The sequence below is a fragment of the Zingiber officinale genome, chromosome 2A (genome assembly GCF_018446385.1).
Source record: "Zingiber officinale cultivar Zhangliang chromosome 2A, Zo_v1.1, whole genome shotgun sequence".
Classification (NCBI taxonomy): domain Eukaryota; kingdom Viridiplantae; phylum Streptophyta; class Magnoliopsida; order Zingiberales; family Zingiberaceae; genus Zingiber; species Zingiber officinale.
The window spans coordinates 98,681,057-98,699,550 of record NC_055988.1 but is presented as its reverse complement, the minus strand read 5'-3'; the positions used below and the strand labels follow the sequence as shown (position 1 = coordinate 98,699,550).

At 39.7% G+C, this 18,494-nt stretch overlaps 2 protein-coding genes across 2 annotated transcripts; one reads left to right on the top strand and one right to left on the bottom strand.

Annotated features, from left to right (window-relative positions):
- The first annotated feature begins 4,721 nt into the window (after positions 1-4,721).
- Positions 4,722-5,859, top strand: LOC122039827 (transcription factor MYB83-like). Its single transcript, XM_042599261.1, has 2 exons — positions 4,722-5,058; positions 5,137-5,859. The coding sequence occupies exons 1-2, from the start codon at positions 4,739-4,741 to the stop codon at positions 5,756-5,758; spliced, it is 942 nt and encodes a 313-aa protein (XP_042455195.1). The 5' UTR covers positions 4,722-4,738; the 3' UTR covers positions 5,759-5,859.
- Positions 5,860-6,253: 394 nt separating this feature from the next.
- On the bottom strand, positions 6,254-18,315 carry LOC122041671 (pescadillo homolog). The gene is made up of 14 exons (XM_042601437.1): positions 18,184-18,315; positions 18,010-18,095; positions 17,802-17,930; positions 17,284-17,403; positions 17,081-17,206; positions 15,761-15,845; positions 15,561-15,671; positions 15,065-15,158; positions 14,589-14,878; positions 14,255-14,362; positions 9,743-9,864; positions 7,696-7,915; positions 7,402-7,602; positions 6,254-6,558 (listed from the first exon to the last, which is right to left on the bottom strand). The coding sequence occupies exons 1-14, from the start codon at positions 18,205-18,207 to the stop codon at positions 6,478-6,480; spliced, it is 1,797 nt and encodes a 598-aa protein (XP_042457371.1). The 5' UTR covers positions 18,208-18,315; the 3' UTR covers positions 6,254-6,477.
- Between the last annotated feature and the right edge of the window lie 179 nt (positions 18,316-18,494).

Genomic DNA, 18,494 nt, shown 5'->3' with positions numbered 1-18,494 from the left:
AGTCGCCGGTTCGACTCTACGGTTTAACGTCTGGGCTAGACGGTCTTCAAGCCGGGGTTTTTATAGTCGCCGGTTCGACTCTACGGTTTAATGTCTGGGCTAGACGGCCCTGAGGGCTAATTCAAACCTGGTCGATCGGCTCGGGGGTCTTCTCCATCGAGCCTGTGGCTCGTATATAATCCGCCCGGCCGATCGGCTCGGGGGTCTTCTCCATCGAGCCTGTGGCTCGTATATAATCCGCCCGGCCGATCGGCTCGGGGGTCTTCTCCATTGAGCCTGTGGCTCGTATATAATCCGCTCGGCCGATCGGCTCGGGGGGTCTTCTCCATCGAGCGTGCAGCTCGTATATAATCAGCCCGGCCGATCGGATCGGGGGTCTTCTCCATCGAGCCTGTGGCTCGTATATAATCCGCCCGGCCGATCGGCTCGGGGGTCTTCTCCATCGAGAGTGCAGCTCGTATATAATCCGCCCGGCCGATCGGCTCGGGGGTCTTCTCCATCGAGCATGCAGCTCGTATATAATCCGCCCGGCCGATCGGCTCGGGGGTCTTCACCCGAGGAACTAATGCAAATCATATAACTGACAGAATAAATAACGGGAAAACTGACCGGGGTCATGAGAATGGCAGAACTCTCCGGCATCGTCCATCTTCACGTTCCAGATCAGGCGCGTTCCCACAGACGGCGCCAAATTGTTCCTGTCGGGAAGCTGAGAAGACGAACCTGCCGGAATGACGTGTCTGGAAGGTTGACCGCATCCCCATGACCCAGTTGATGATCTGTCCGCTGCGTTGACCAGATCGTCAGAAGTCCTCCTCCGGTCAACTGTACCTGTATCCAGAGACCGGGTTCCTCCGGTCTCTGGTACCTCGGTGCTCGAGGCGAATCCCATAGATATATAAGTAACCGCATAATAGTATAGCAATAAAATGAACAGATACCGAGTACGAGAACGTACCCTGGCCCAGGGGAGCGCCCTCGGATGGATGAGTGAGCTGGTCGTGGTGCTGATCGGGTCGTCGCGGCCCTGAATAGCAGGTGAATGTCCGCCTGGTGAGTAGCCGGCTTCGGTGGCTCAAAGCCGGACGTGATATGGATCCATAAGGTGAAGCACGGTCCGATTACAACCTCGGCTCGCAAGTCGGCATACAACAGCAGCACGCAGGCCGGAATATAACCACGGCACAAAGGCCTAACACAGTCTCGGCTCGCAGGCCGGAGTATACAAATAATATGATACTTGAGCACTTGGACGACGACTGCCCGGAAGTGTCGACGGCGACCCCCGAAGTCGCCGAATGCGGTAGTAGCCACGAGAAGCGATAGTAGCAGCTGTAGGTGGCGGTGTGTGTAGGAAGAGGTGACGATAGCCACTAGAGGCGGCTGTGGTGGTCACTGGGAGTCACTGTAGCAGATGCTGGAGGCGGCGGTGACGGCGTGAGACGCTAGCAGCCATGGCGGGAGGCGCCGGGGTCGAAAGAAAAGGGAGGAGGTGGCTCTAAGGGCGGTCGTCGCCGGTATACATGTCCGGCAGCAGCGGTGAAGGACTAAGGAGAAGTCCATCTTCTCCTTCTCCTAGCAGCGGCGGCAAGATCACACACGAAGCCCTCGAGCCCGATGGCAACGGGGAGAAGGAGGCAGCTGGGAGTGCCTATCGCCGGTGGCAGTGCAAGTCCAGCGGTGGGAAGCACCGGAGAGGATGAGGAAGGAAAGTCCTTCCTGTGTGCGGCGGCCAGATCTCCCTCCTGTGCTTGGCCGCCTCCTGCAAAACGCCCCTCTAGTGGCGGCGCTGGTATGGAGAGAACGGAAGGAAAGAAGTATATGGGAGGAGGAAATGAGTGGCCGGCGCCGGCCTTGGCGCTGGCCTGTAGCGTGAGAGGAAGAAGTCCTCTCCTTGCCGGCGGGCTCGAGCCCGAAACCAATAAAAAACCCCTCCTTCATGCTACTGTCAGCAGTGCTTAAAAGCACTCAAAGCCCTAAAAGCCCTCAACTACTAAATGGCACCAATGCCCTCCTTCTTCTCCTTATTTCCCCTCATGTCCTCAATTACATCCGGATTATATATATATGTATATATATATGTTTGAAATCGAGGGAGATGACACGTTAGGCAAGTGACGCTGTTGTTGATCGTGAAAAGACTCTGAGGTGGAAGAATATGACCTTGAGCACTCCTTTCTGAGCACACTAGAGAGAGCAATCGAAATGTTAGAGCAAGAATCAGAGAAGTGGTCCTTGACATAGATACTCCTACTCTCAAGTCAGAATAGTAACCGAGTCGAGAAGAAGAAGATGAATAGTAGATGCATGTGTGGACGCGTAGTAATGGGTAAAACGTACTTGGCCAATGGAGAAGACCCCCCCTTTTATATTGACCCTTGTAACCTCCGTAATAATGAGGTGTCAGAAAATGTCTAGTGTCAGAATATATTGAGTAATGGAAGATGTATGACCACCCTTTAAGGAAGTTCCGCTACATGTATATGAACCATCTTTCGTAACCTCTGTATTAATGAGGTGGTTGAGAATATTTAATGTCGGAATATGTCAAGTAACGTCAGGTAATGGAAGTTGTATGATCATCTTTAGAAGAATGTTCCATTGCATGTATATGTTATGGTAGCGGAATATTCTTTGATGATTGATTGTTATTCTCTGTCAGATTGTTGTATTTCCTTGGCAATGTTATCTCTTGGAGGCAATCCGACCGGCCTTGTAGCCGACCGACTATATGCTGGGAGACTTGTACGTGAAAAAGGGGAAAGCTAAGTCCCATGGGTCCGGTCGGCTCTTTGATCGGCCGGCCATATGCTAGGAGTTGCCTTGCCCTTGAGGAATGAGGAGTTGAGTTCTGGATGTTCAATCAGCGTTGAGTTCGACCGGTTAAATGTTGAGTACCTTGACGTTGAGCAATGGGGAGTTGAGCCATATAAGTCAGACCGACTCTAAGGTCGACCGTCTATATGATGAGTGTCCTAACATTGAGAGATGGGGAGTTGAGCCCCGTAACCTTGTCTGGCCCTTGGGTCGACCGACTATATACAGGAGGTCATACCCTAAGGAGTGAGGCACTAAACTCTGGATGCCCAATCAAATCTTTATCCAACCGGTCGTATACTGTAAGACTTGTCCTTGAAGAACGAGGAGCTAAATTCTAGAAGGTCTGATCGACACCTTTGGCCGACCAACTATATGTTGAGAGTCTTATGTTTGAAAGGCGTTAAGCTAAGCCTCAAAGGTGAATGGTCTACCCTAGGAATGTCCACTCTGACTATCTCTTTGATGCATGCTGACTATCACTTTACCTTAACTTTATTTGCCACTTCAATTTGACCGTCCACTCTACATTATTTTCGAGATCATATAATATATATATATATATATATATATATATATATATATATATATATACACCTGCTGCAAGTATGTCGTTTAGGATTTTATTAGTAAGGGTTGAGTTATAACATTACGTATAAAAAATTATAAGTGCGCATAGGAGGTGAGATGTAAGTAGTAAGATTTAGGGGGTGTTTGGTTCTTTCCTAGGAAAAGGAATCGGAATGAGAATCATTGTATTGTGAAATGGGAATAGGTATGAGCATACACTCTTAAAAGTAATGTTTGGTTAGTTGCATATTTTCTATCATAATAAATCAAAATTTCTTTTTTTACCCTTAAAGGAAAATAAGAGAAAAAAATAGATGTGAGAGAAAGATGAATGTGAGAGAAAAATATGATGAAAGAGAATGATGAGAGAGAAAGTATGATGAGAAAGAATGATGAGAGAGAAAGTGTGATGAGAGAAAATGAGAAAAGAGAGTGTGATAGGAGAGAGCATGATGAGAGAAGATGAGAGAAAATATGATATAAGAGAAAGTATGATGGCAGAGGATGAAGAGAGAGAAAATATAATGAGAAAAAATGAGGAGAGAGTGTGTGATGAGAAAGATTGAGGAGAGAGAAAGTATGATGAGAAAAAAAACAGTGAGTGTGATGGGAGAGATTGAGGAGAGAGAAAGTATGATGAGAGAGAAGTATGATGAGAGAAAAAGTGTGTTGAGGAAAAAAAAGGAGGGAGTGTGACAAGAGAGATTGAGGAGAGAGAAAGTGTGATGCGAGCGAAAGTGTGATGAGAAAAACCATATTTGTACTTCCAAATATATACATCTCTTCTTCATGATGATGCGAAAGAAAGAAAGAGAGAGAGAGAGAGAGGGGTTATGTGAAGTCGAAGCAAATAGCTTAGCTTCACAACAAAACAATCCCTTTCTCTTTCTCGATATCGTATTCTGTTTTTCTCTTTTCTTCTTCTTCTTCTTTTCCAATCCTCAATGATTACCTTGTGAGTGAAGATAGCTGAAAGAAGGCAACAAAAAAAAAAAAAAAAACAAGACAAGAACTGGAGTCAAAGACAAGTAGACCCGTACTCCCTTTAATTCACACTAACCTGTTTCTCTCTCTCTCTCTCGCACGAACAGAGAACAATTATTTGGAGAGTTGATTCATTGATCATTATTCATTGATCTCCGAGTTGTTTCCTTCGTCGATCGACACGACACCTAACGGAGGCTGATCATCTCTTCTCTTCTCTTCTCTTCTCTTCAATTCTTCTCCGCGTTGTAAGCAAAGCTCACAGTGCAATGGCCTGCCACATCGCCATCAACTTTCCACTTAACTGTGCGTATATATGCGATCGATCGCCTCCTCCTCCATGCATATCAATTGCTAAGATCGAAGAATGAGGAGGCCAGCCGACGCCTTGCCGGCGGGCAATGACCTTATGATCAGCGGCGGCGGTAATAGTGGTAACAGGAACAATAGTTGCAAGCTGAGGAAAGGGTTGTGGTCGCCGGAGGAGGACGAGAAGCTGACTAACTACATGATGAGGAATGGGCAAGGGTGTTGGAGTGACGTCGCGAGGAATGCCGGTTTGCAGCGGTGCGGGAAGAGCTGCCGCCTCCGGTGGATCAACTACTTGCGCCCGGATCTCAAACGCGGCACCTTCTCCGTCCAAGAAGAGGACCTCATTGTTCACCTCCACTCCATCCTCGGCAACAGGTCCTAATTCAGCGCTAACTTCTCTACCTCAATTCACCCATCTCGATTAATTCCTAACGATGTTTCTCGATCGTGTAGGTGGTCACAAATTGCAGCCCGATTGCCTGGCCGCACCGACAACGAGATCAAGAACTTTTGGAACTCCACCATCAAGAAGAGGCTAAAGAATTCTGGATCAGAACAGGAGACCAAATTAGCGACGGCCGGAAACCTTGGTCATGACCAGCCGAGTCAGAGCATGTGCATCGACTCCTTGTCCTCGTCCTCTTCCTCGAGAGCCGACCAGAACTGTGATCTACTCCCTCTCCCTGAGTTCAGCTGGTGCAATGCTCCCCAAGTACTGGACCACGGCTCCTACTTCCATGAAGCCCCCACCAATGTGGCTCATCAAGTTGCCATGGCCTACGGCACAGGGATGATGGTGATGGAGGAAGGAGGAGGAGGAGGGATCATGGAAGGATATGAAGATCTCTTTGTGCCTCCTCTTGATGGGAGTACTGGAAGGAATTGCATGGTGAGCAGTGGCAACATTGAAGGGAATTACATGGTGCAGCAAAGCAGTGAGAGCAGTGCTGGTGATGGAGGTGGACTGGTGGTGAATTGGGAGGGTGGAGAAAGCAGCATTAGAGTGGGGGAATGGGAGTTGGGAGAATTGATGAGAGATGTCTCTTTTCCTTTCCTTGATTTCCAAGCTGAATGATATGGACTCCATTAATCACTTCCGCAGACATACAGATGAGAGATACCCAAATACACTTCAAATTGTAGTCGATTTGAATTCATTGAAGCTCATTTTTAATTGTGTAACACTATACCTACTATACAAATGAAGTTATGCGAAGAGATGAGTGAATATTTTGTATTTTTTTTGTATTTTTTTTTTTTTTTTTTTTTGCAATTCTCTTCTCTCATAGGAGCTATAATTACAGATTTCCACGTGAAGGAAAGGTAGATTGATTGAGCTGCTTCTGTCCCTTCAAGTTGGACCACTGCATTAAATTGAGACATGATAATTCGCATCGTTGTGGTTGTTAGTAGTAAAGCGTGGGGACGTCGAGGATGGCCTTTGCATGGCATGCATGATTAATGAAGCAATTATGACAAGTTGGTTCAGAGAGGAAGCTTGCTGATGGGAAGATTGATTAGAAAATTGATCTAAAATTATTGGGAAAACGAATGCCACAACACCATGACCAACTAAATTCACCATGTGAAGGATGGCATATAATCTAATTTCTGTTGTTTTAAAGACAATTGAATAGTAGAATTTTGTTGGTGCAAAATTGCATTAATTACAGTAGCAGTCATTAGCAGTCATGTCCACGAAAAACTATAACTTGTAGTACTGTTAAATGATTTGCCGAGGGTGAAAAGTGAGGGTTCATCATGGAACCACGAGCAGTGTTGGGACAGCATAAATTAATCCTTTTTGCTGGCTTCTGCATTTTTCTTCCGCTCGTGCAAAAGCTTAACCTTATCCTTTTTGCGTTCTTGACCGATCTGTCAGGAAGTGGAAAAGTTAAGTCATATAATTTCCACAAAATTCAAGTAATTTTTCTAGCCCAGGAAACACAAATAAAAATAAAATTATGAAGTAACTAAGCGATGAGAACATGTATGACACTACCGAAAGAAAATAAAGTGCAGTAAAGCAACCAACTTACAGAGAAAAAAGTGGTATACAGATAACAGGTAGCAAAGCGGCTGGTATTGAAGCACGCTTAGCATTTGGGAACTCAAATTTTGGCAGCTTATGAATGCCCACACATTCAAGTCCCAAATGTTAATACAGTGGACCCATATTGAGTTCTCTATGAACGCTATAAATTTACAGTGCAAAATAGTCTCTTATGAATTGCTAACATCATTTAAATAATATCTATTTGGATACAATTAATTAAATTAAAGTTTCTAAGTGAATTGTGCATGTATCTGCATATTTGTCACATGAAATACATTAGGTGGAGTTTTACCCCATGTACATAAATAATTAGCTTATCCACGTGAAAGGAGAAAGGCCAATCTACAACACAATGATGGCTAAGGTCGAATTTGAATAATGGTGAATGACATGGGATATCAGAAAAAATTTAAAAGGTGAACAAACATACAACAGTCAGTTGAATCCATCTAATTAGATGTAAATCAAATTTGAAACATGACAATTAACACATGTATTTTGAGTTACATAAGAGTAAAACAATGTAGATAAAGAATTTTGTAATATGAACCAATTAAAGAGGCATACCTACACAACCAGAGAGCAAAACAAATATTTTGTGAAAGTAGATAAAATGTATTTATAAAGGGTAGAAGCATATATGCAATAACACAAATCAGTACCTTCATTGCTTCATAGAGTTTTCTCTTTTTACGTGACATTGTAAGCTGTGAAAGGTCTTCTGGTTCCTCTGTTGGAGTAATAGTATCTTCTTTGGCATTGTCAACTGTGCTATCCAGGTTCTTATTCTTCAGAGAAGAGTATGCTATTCCCTGAAGCTCCATATTCAATTCATCATGGAACTGCTTCTCAAGCATCATCAGCTGTAATAAACAGTATAAAAAACTCTGGCTTATATCATTCCTTAAATAGAAAAACTGTGGTGTTTCATAAACAAAAGACTATAATGCAAATACCTTCCGTTTCTTTTCAGCAGTTTCATTAGCTTCCGTCCTATCAACTATTCCTTTAACCAAAAGAGTTTGAGGATCATTTAGATCTTGATTTTCCAGACCTGGCATTGGTAACACTTTTTTTTTAGCTGCAGCTTGCAGGCGCTTGATTGTTTCAGCATACTCAGGGACATATCCTTCAGCCTCATTGTCAACAAAAGGTGATAAATGTGGAGGTGGAATCCTGATTAGGATGGCAATTAATAGTCATTTCAGAAACATAGACAGGTCTATGAAGTTGACTTTGTAATTTTTGTTGACATTTCCAACTTAATAGAATGAAATTCCCTTTTTATTTGTCTAAAATTCAGTGGCCATTTATTTTAAAAAATATGCTTTTGTGAATTATTTAAATCAAAATTGATTAACAATCCAAATTAGATGGGTATCGCCTTTGTAAAAACAAAAAAAAAAAAAAGGAAAAGATATCTATCTATTTTTATTCTATCACCAATTATTTAATTTTGGAAAACCATAAAATTTTCCCCGGATTTATTTATTACTGCAATCGTTTCACCAAACAACTTGATTGGGCATCTCCCAAAAAGTAGAGGGCATAAGCTCCTCTTTCCTGAGTTTAGAGCTTCTAGAACATTCCTTCTACAGCAAGACCATTTTCATAATTGACAACCTTCCTCATGCATCTTGTGCTTCTACACTCAACAAAGTGCAAAGAAAGTAATTATCACTCCAACCCCTGTCACGAGAAGCTCTGTCATCTCCAATCCCTCCGGAAAAGCTCTGCCAATTCTCTTCAATGTAGACTCCAGAAACTTCATCGATTTCCTTCACATGACATCATTGATCCTCAATATTGATTCCTTTACTGCGCTTGATTCATCATCATCCATCAGATGGGTTATGCCTCCATTCTCACTATATCCTCTCTCCTTATCAATATGTTGATTTAAGATCAAAGAAATCATTAGTACCATGCTCCATCATGTCTATTTAACAGACTGAATATAGTGTTAAGTCCTAACAATGGGGATTTTAGGTTTATAATTTTATTCACTCCTATATATTTGTTTTATATCTCTTGATCCATAGTCATGCAATATTCCTGTCATCAATTATTTTAGGTTTATAATTTTTTTGACTCCTATGTATTTGTTTTGTCTCTTAAACCATCAATTATTTTTATAAAATATTGCACATTGTATTGAATAATTTGATAAATGTGATAATTTATAGTGATAATATTCCTTGGGTTGGCTATATAGGATGATAATCTAAGTATAATATATTAGTGCTGCTTTTGAATTGCAAGTGATAACGTGAATAGAAAGAAAAAGATAAAACTACTAAAATAAATATTGAGCTGCAGTACGGCAAGGTGAGATTTCTTCAATTTTTGTTTCATGGGAAATTGAAAGTAAAAACCAAACAGATTTTGGGTCCTATCCACAATTTCAGACCAATCAGAGAGGGAATCTGGAAACCTTTTTTTCCCTACAATCATCAGTGCCTAATGGTGTCAGTATCCAAAATAACTCAGTAATTAAAATAACTCAAGCAACTGTTCCATCCATGGCACCACCAGTCAAACATGTAGACCTCAACAGAAGCATAGTCGACTAATGATTACTACCATGTCAGAGAGCATTTGTTAAAAGCACATAGTGAAGAGGGTTTGACCTGTGAACAGTCCCCTCCTATGGCTCACTGTCACTGGTGATGGGACCACGTCTTCTTCATGATTTTTTCTTATATATCTTCCTTCCCCTTCTAATTGTAGCCACTTGTACTTACACATGATACATTAATAGTCATTAAGATATCTCTTTCCAGCAAACCAGAAAAGCTGGGCATTGAATCGAGATCTTAACCCTTGAAAATCAATAAGCTATACCTAATTACGTATAGAAAGAATAGAACTTCAACATTATACAACTTAATATTGCACTGAAAAAACGCATAATTTAATAAGCTCAAGAGAAAATTAAGGAAAAGAAGAATACATTAAAAATCTAAAAAATGAAATGCAACTAGAGTAAAACTGAAGTTTTACCTCCCAACTAAATATTCTTCTGTAGGTAATATAATCCGAGCATTGATACAATCAAAGATCCATTGTGGTTGCACATATTCTCGAGAAAGAAATATGTGTCCTTGTGTTGGTCTATCAACAATCTGGACAAATGCAAAGCAGAAATTTAGACAAGAACAGTGGTGGTGCACGACCAAAAAGCCATTGAATGATAAAAAACAATTTGGTGATTGAACTTGCAGCACAACTGCCATAAATAGTGCTTCAGTAGAAGCACTCATTGATCATAGCCTATGAAAAACCACACTCTGAGACTCCAGAGATATAGGTTCCAACTCTTTTTTCTTCGAAAATTTAAGGATATATATGAAACTCTAATTTGAAGTTTTCTTTTAATATAGTAGGGGCAGGTCTGCTAGTAATTCTATAATGGATGAACTGGGCAAAGCATAACAGATCAAATGAATTGGAGAGGTCAGGTAAGTCTATCAAACACCGTGCAAGACAATGCGACAAGTTAAAGTCACTAAGCAGGACTGGCCAAATGAATCAGATGGATCTGGGTGAGGTTAGATAGACTGGGTCGGCAGATTAGATAGACTGGTCAAATTGGCAGAACAAGTGGATGGTAAGTACCCCAACAAATGAACAGGACACTCAAATTGGATGGAAAGTGTTGTGGCAATGGACAAAGGGTCATGGAGATTAGAGTGCCAAGTTAACCTAGTGTGTCAAAGGAGCCAAATGAACTGTGTGAGGACTGAAAAATATGTACAAGTTGAGCATGCTACACAATTTGTAAACAACCAAGCAAGCTAGATGATCAAAAAGGTCAAATGAACTGAACAAACCAAGTAGACAAGATGAATCAAATGATACTGAATGACCAAATAGGTTTGATGGCTGGATGGTTTTTTTGGCTGAATGAGCACATAAAAAGATAATGATTTGTACAATTTAGTGCTTGGTTCAGAAAAAAAAAGTCAGTTCAGAAAATGGTCATGATTTGGTGACTCGAAGTCAAGACCGAATTCATCAAAACATAACTATATAAAGGTCAGCTTTTGGGTCAACAAACAACTCACTAATGATTAATAAAATAAAATATTCATTATACGGGGGTGATTACGCTCACTCCAAGCGCCTTCACAGCCCGTCCCAAGTTATGTGAACCGAGATAAATCACGAGATCAACTTATAGCCGACCATCAAATGGCAACGGGGTGGGCGGAGTTTTTTCCCGAGGACATGCGTCCGTTGGGAATTCATCTCTTGTAGGGATGTAGAAACAAACGGTTCGCGAGCTTTTCGGAGCTCGATTCGGTAAAAAACTCGTTCGAGTTCGTTCGTTTATTTTATCGAGCCAAGCTCGAGCTCGACAGTTTTATCGAGCCGAGCTCGAGCTTAATGATATTCGGCTCATGAGCTCGCGAACATGTTCGTTTAAAGGCTAGCAAGCCAAAAAAAACGAGCCTTAAAATGAGCCTTAAACCGAGCCAAAAAACTAGCTCTAAAACAAGCCAAAAACGAGCTCTAAACGAGCCCGAAAACAAGCCCGAGCTTGCTTAACAAATTAGGCTCGTTAACTTTGATAATCGAGCTAATAACGAGCCGAGCTCGAACTGTTCGTGAGCTTGATAATTCTAAAACGAGCCGAGCTCGAGCCTTGTGATAAAAGCTCGATTCAAGCTCAAGCCGAGCTCGAGCCCGAATATAACTTAAACGAGCAGAGCTCGAGCCTAATATTGTTCGGCTCGTTTACAGCCCTAATCTCTTGCCCCATTGTAGCATATTTATCACCCTCTAACCAACTGAACACCCCGTGAGGATGGTCATATCCATTATAGTGAATAGGACAAGATGCCATAAACAACTAACTGCTAGACGGTCATATAAAACAAACAGGTTATAGCTGAAACATAAGTGAATGGATAGAGAAAAGATGATTTGTCCAATTAGTGCCTTAACTGGGAAAAAAATGCTTGTTCAGCCACTGATCATGGGTTTTTGATCCAATGAGGAAGATTGCTTCAGAATGGTCAACATATAACCAGGTAAATGATCAGGTTTTGGGTCATCAAACAACTCCAATGGAAAATCAATATGAAAGATCCAATACGGTGACACATTCAAGATGACAGAAGTACGATATCACTCTTTAGAAAAGAGAGGCATTCCTTCTTTGTTGGTTATATCCATGGTTGTCAAAATTGGTATGAGCAATCAAAGTCCAAATTTAAAGGGCATATTAAAGTTATATGACCAATCAGTTTGAATTACTAGAAAAAAAAAAAAAGAAGAAATTAATAAGCTTCTTTATGTATGAGTTAATAACATCTGTGCAAAAATTCCTTATGAATGTTCACGTAAAAAATTACAATAATTAAAGTTCATACACCAAGTTGGTCAAAACATAACAAGGTAAGATCCATGGTTTTAACTTGATTATGTTGTGATTGGGTTTTGCATCACCAAACAATTCTAATGAATAATCAATGTGAAAGATCCAGTATAGTGACTAGGATAAGATGCCATAGTTCCGTATGAATCATTCCTTTTTTTGGTTATATCCATAGTCATCAAAATTAGTGTTAGTTTTCAACAATCAAAATCTCCAAGTGAAGATCAATTTCATAGGATCGGTCAGTTTGAACTCTGAATGGATAACAAAAAAGAAAAAAATAATAGACTTGTTTATGTATGACAATTAAGAATGTTAATGCAGAAAATTAAGAAATTTAAAGTTTGTATCTTTACTTGTAATAAAAGAATTTATTCAAACATAAAAAGGTCACTCTTATTCTCCATAAATTTCTACAGTTTCAATGTGTTTTCATTTTCTTTATTCTCGCTTAGTGATTTTTTAAGATCCCAAATCTGCAATCAGAAAAATAATTTATTATTAATATTCAAACTAAATGATATCATATTATTAAAGATTAATAATCAAGACCAAGATTTAAAATTTCGACCTGCGCCGAGATTTCGGTCCTGGACCGGAACAATACAGTTTCGGTCCTGAACCGGAACGATACAGTTTCGGTACCATATCGTGTCATGCCAATATAGTTTCGGTGTATTTTAAATATAAAATATATTAATTAAAAAATAAAATATTTGACATAAATATTTTAAAAAAAACAATATAGACAATATAAAAAATAATCTTTTAAAAAAGAAAAAGATATGAAAATAGATAATAAATAAATAAAAATTTTATGAGGGTTTAATAAAGCCTATTTAAATTATCTTCATCATAACTAGGAGTTGATTAAAATAATTAACCTAAGTTTAATTAAAAAAAAATCTGAAATTCAACACCACTCGCGAGCTCGTGCTACTTCAACGGTGCCGCGGGGATGCGCGACCCCTCAGCCATGGCCGGGAGGATCACGTGACTCCTCCGGGACGACCACGGTGGTCATGCGACCCCTCTGCTACTGTTGTGAGGTCAATCGGCCCCTTCACTGCGGCCACGAGGTCGCGCAACACATCACAACTGTCGTGGGTCTGGTGTCGGGATCATGCCGACCCCTCCGCTGCGTCCACGGGGTCGCGCAACACGTCGTAGCTGTTGTGGGTCTGGTGCTGGGTCGTGCCGGTGTCGGTCGCCGAGCGGAACGAGATGTTTCGCCCGTTTCGACCGTCGGCACGACACTTTAAACCATGATCAAGACTACTGATATACATTTATATTTAGATAATTTAACATTTATAAATTATTATTCTTTATTATTAATATGATCATATTAATAGACAATAAAGAAACAAGAATCAATATATCATTAGCATTAGTAATTAGATTAAATAAATATTATTAGCTAAAATCATGATCAATACTGTTATTAATATTTAAATAATTAAAAAAAAATCAACAATCTTGTGGCTCACAATAAAAAATTTGCACCTAACTATCAAAATTCGCTCTATGCCCCATGGAAGGAACACAAACAAACACTCCTCCCTTGCAAAGAAAGTCCATGTGTGCCATTCATTAAAGCCAACAGGGCGAGAATTTAGTTCAATTCTGAATAGTGTGCAACCTCCTCTTTCTCCTCTTCTATGTTAGATTTATTCCCCCTTACACTTTTCAAATATTGTACTGTCAACAAACATTAATGAGATGAAATTACTAAATCAAGCAATATCTAGGATCTGTAATTCTCCTAAACCATTCTATGGATATTCTGACCGCCTAAGAGGATACTCTACAGATACCTAATTTCTGGAAAAGAAGAATGGATCCACAGAAGCTATATTCATCCAAACCTTGTCTAAGGTATTAGTTATATCATCAAAATTATATGCCTTCAGAAGGCCAGTGCCAGCTGATATACTGCCTAAAAATTGAAACAACATAATAAATATTAATCAAGTGATGGTTATATTCCAGATAGGATCCACATCTATTTTACATACAGAATAATCAATGGCATGTTTTCAAGATCATAGTACAGCATGTTGACTAAAACTAATCAGTATGAATCTCCCCTGGTCTAGAGCATTGAATTAGTGACAAACAAATGTTTTTACCTGATGGGTAATTCCATCATCTGATTCCCTAAAAGGAGAGCCATCACCCTCCCATGAAACCGCTCCTCCAAAAGCGGGAATTACAAAAAGTAGTGCCTCTCTTGGAACCTATGGAACAACAATTAAGGTAAGATACAGAGATAGTTGGTGAAAAAATAAATTATATCAATATTCAGTCTGTAAAAGAGGAAATAAACCAAAAGTGACCTCCACACAGTCAAACAAACATAACCACCTAAGATCCATATTTCAAAGAAGATGGAATTTTACAATATCATTCCAAGAAATACTGTCCCAAGTCCCCATAAATGGAGAATCTAAGTGACAAACTCACCTCCCGACTTAAGAAGAATTTGAAGTTTTTAAAAAGGTTTTTGCATTCTTTTGTTTCCACATCAATGTCTTCATCTTCTGCTTTAGAATCTTCCACCAGATGCATTAATGCACCAGGTTCATTGGTTGGAAGCTGATGTTGCAGTTGTGCGAGTCTAAGCTCTGATTCTTCAGTTTGCATATCTAACTTTTCCAGCCCAGGTTGCCCATCTTCACCAGAAGTAATTGGTAGAGAATCCACAGATGACGTTCTGGGTTGAGCAGCAATATAGCGGCACAAAGCATACAATTCTTCACATCAAAACAATGCAGTTAATGCTTAGTGATGAATGATCAAACAAAAGAATAGAAACTCAATCAAAGTGTGAGAGAGAAAATAGAACATTGGAACATGATTATATGATTTACTCCAGTCCAACAGACATTGAAGAGATTAAAGAAAAAAATAAACTGAAGGCTCATCATTAAAGGATTTACCAGCTGCTATAGCTTCAAGAAGAGGGTCCAAGATAGGAGGATATTTCACATTTATGGAATGATAGAGCTTGAAATTTACAAAACCTAAAAGTGTCTGCATAAAAAGAGAAATTAAAGGGAAATTGAGAATAACAAACAAGAAATAATGTGAAAAAAAACAAAATGTATCTATTGTAGCTAATGCGTATTTACTCATATTGGCCACCAGATCTTACAAGTCAATGAAAATAAAAGAATTGACATATCATCAAGCTAACTTCCAGGCTAATTATAAATAGGAAGAGAAAGAAAAGATGGAAAGAAAATAAAAGTAAATTACTGTGGCCGTCTTAAGAAAACTAACAGCTATTTGTGAGGTGCATGTTTAAGACCACATGCTATTAATTTCCTTATTAATTCTGTAGATTTATATCCACACAATATCTACTTTTCAGCATAGCCCTGATGACATAACATTACACAAAGTATAGGAAATAAAAAGGTAAATATGTATAACCTCATAGAATTCCAGAAAAGTGATCATCACATTGAAATCGACATCATCAGTCAAAACTTGTTGTAAAGCATGCGGAGTTAGCCATGTGATCTTTTGACCTTCGACCTCGGCCTGTGACATCCAGAATCTATGTGTTGGAAATATGTATAAACTCAAAAAAGCTCCTCTGAATTGCACGATAAATCTACATGATGACTCACCTGGTAATAAATGCCCTTCACTGATATAAATGTCTTTCTAAGACTATGAGTTCGTGATATGTATGCTTGCCATTCATGACTTAACCTAATTAGCATATGAAAAGAAATTTCTTTATGATTCATGTTATAAAATTGCAGACTTGTTAAAAATATATATACATACGTGATGAAAGGGCAAAGCTTTGAATAAACCAAAGTGTATCAATGCCATTTTATTTTAATGTACTACTATTCCAACTAAGAATATATGTATGGATCATTTACTTTTAAAAAACATATTTAGATCAATTTTGAGAATTTTTATTAATCATTCTGAATTTGTAATATACAGATGGGCCTTCTTCAGAGATAATAGTCAAACTAGATGACAGTGGGCATTCTAGTCTATTTTTCTGTTGCACATAGATAATAGTCAAGCTAGATGACAGTGGGCATTTGAAGGGGAGCTTGGCCCATCAGTAAAATTGTTGCTTTGTGACGTAAAGGTCACGGGTTCGAATACTAAAAACAGCCTCTTGCAAAAAACAAAGTAAGGTTGTATACAATGGATTCTTCCCCGAGATCCCACATGGCGGGAACTTCGTACACAAAGCTGCCCTTTTTTTTTGCTACAAATTTTTTCCTTACTAATTCCACAAGTTAATTCTGCATCACAAATACTAAAATCAACAATTTATCATAATTCTCCTTGATTCCTCCTTCCCCTTTTTGTTACAAGGAGTTGAAAATCAACCCACGACAATCTCTGAGATTCTAGACAACTAGATAGTTATGATCGAACAAACAGAATACCTCTGCAATTCATGAACTGATTGGATGATCCAGTTTCAGATAAACATCTACCTAAATGCTACATGTTAGGAAATTTAGTTCCATAGCTGACTTTGCAGACAATTAACTTGGAAGGCCAACTAAAACTTTGAACTGAAAAGAACATACAAATCAAAATAAAGGCTACTGACTTACCTTAAAAGTTAAATTTTTCCTAGAACAATTTCAAAATTTACTAAATACTTGCCATCTAGCACTAATTCATAAAGTGTGGAGTGCAAGATTCTAAATAGTAAATATAGGCAAAAGATGAACTAGGAAAAAACAAGAAGACTAATTACCGAGAAGAAATTCAAACCAATGTTATCTTCACTAGAACATCAAAAATCCAAATCAGCTATTTATACATTATAATATAAAAAATGATACAAACCTGTCAAGGGCAATAGGAAGGTGGATCATGTTAGTAAATTAAGAAGCTCAAAAACAGTTAATGGTCCCAGTAGCCAAGTATATTTATAATGCATTAAATGACTTAAAAGGGCAGACCTTCGACAATTATGAATACGCTGCACCTGAATCCGCTCACCCTCAGCAGCAGGCAAAGCAGCAAAAAGATGAACCATGGTAAGACAATCATCGAGGTCTCTGAGTGCATCAATGAAAGTAGGGTACCTAATATAACCAGGGACTGTAAATAAGTACTTATTATTTGTTCGCTGGAAATATGTTATAAATTGGGAGTTCAAAACCTTTCTGAGACAAGCCTATCCAGCTTATATTTTGGTGCACGGTCCAGCAATCTATCTTCGAGGTCCTTGTTTTTCTGTGCCTTAGCTTTTTTAACCTTCTTAGCATGAGCCTTTATGTCCCTGGATCATAATTAAAATACAATATCAATAAAATATATCAATGTATAAGACTTCAAGCAAAAGCTAGTATCAACAAATTCAACACCTCACCAACCAAAAATCAAATCTTCCAATATAGTTAAAAAGTAAAATAACCACGCAGACAGAGTACAATAGCTACATAATGTAACAAAAAGAAAAGCGCATGTACTATCACAGGAAGAGAGACAACGTTGCATGTAACTTGATGTAGAACCAACTAAGGTGGATTAGGAATCATGGATCGCATTGAGGCTGAACTTTCCTGATGGAAACATCATCAATCAAGCTAATAGTTGCTTCACCTTCTACCTTCTTTTCCAAAGTGTTGCTACCTGAGCTTTCTATATAGTTCTTCTTAGAGATGTAAATAATTTTACCTGAATTTCTGAAGTAGAGGATCGTGGAAGAGGAACATGATATCCTTCATGTGATAGTACGTCTTGTGGTTCCCCTCCACCTTCTTTTTTGGTTCCCGCGGAAATATGCCTTTTAGAATGCATAACCTCCTGAAGGAGGAGCAAAAGTAAGGATTAGGATATACTAACCATATCCCAAACATAAATGAGCCGTCGAAATCCGCCTTACCTGAAAATGGCTAAAGAAACTTGTAGATAGTTAACCGCCCTCGTTCTTGTGATGTACTTCGCTGCATTTCCTTCTTTTTTCTTGCCCTAAATCCAGAGAAAATAGAACGGCAAGCAAATGAATACAGATTTGACGCAGAAGGAAAGAGAGATAGAGAGATCGCCGATGGGTTACCGCAGGCCTGTGGTGCTTCGGCATCTCGGCAGAGATGATACGGAAAGGAAGAGTGTTTCTCCTCGCCGCCGCCGGGTTGTGGTCGGCTTGCACGAGAAGGGCACGAACTAAGAGGGAAAGACGAGAAGTTGAGCGAGGGTTTTATGGTTTAGGACTACGCTACCAATTGGGCCTTATTATAGGCCCATCAACAAGGTGGGCCAATTCGACCGGCTGGTGTCGGTGGCCAGTAAGCCGTGCGCCATCGAGAGCTGCGCCTGCTCTCGATTGTTTCCCGGTTCCCGTTCCGGACTCGAGGCGGCACTGAAACC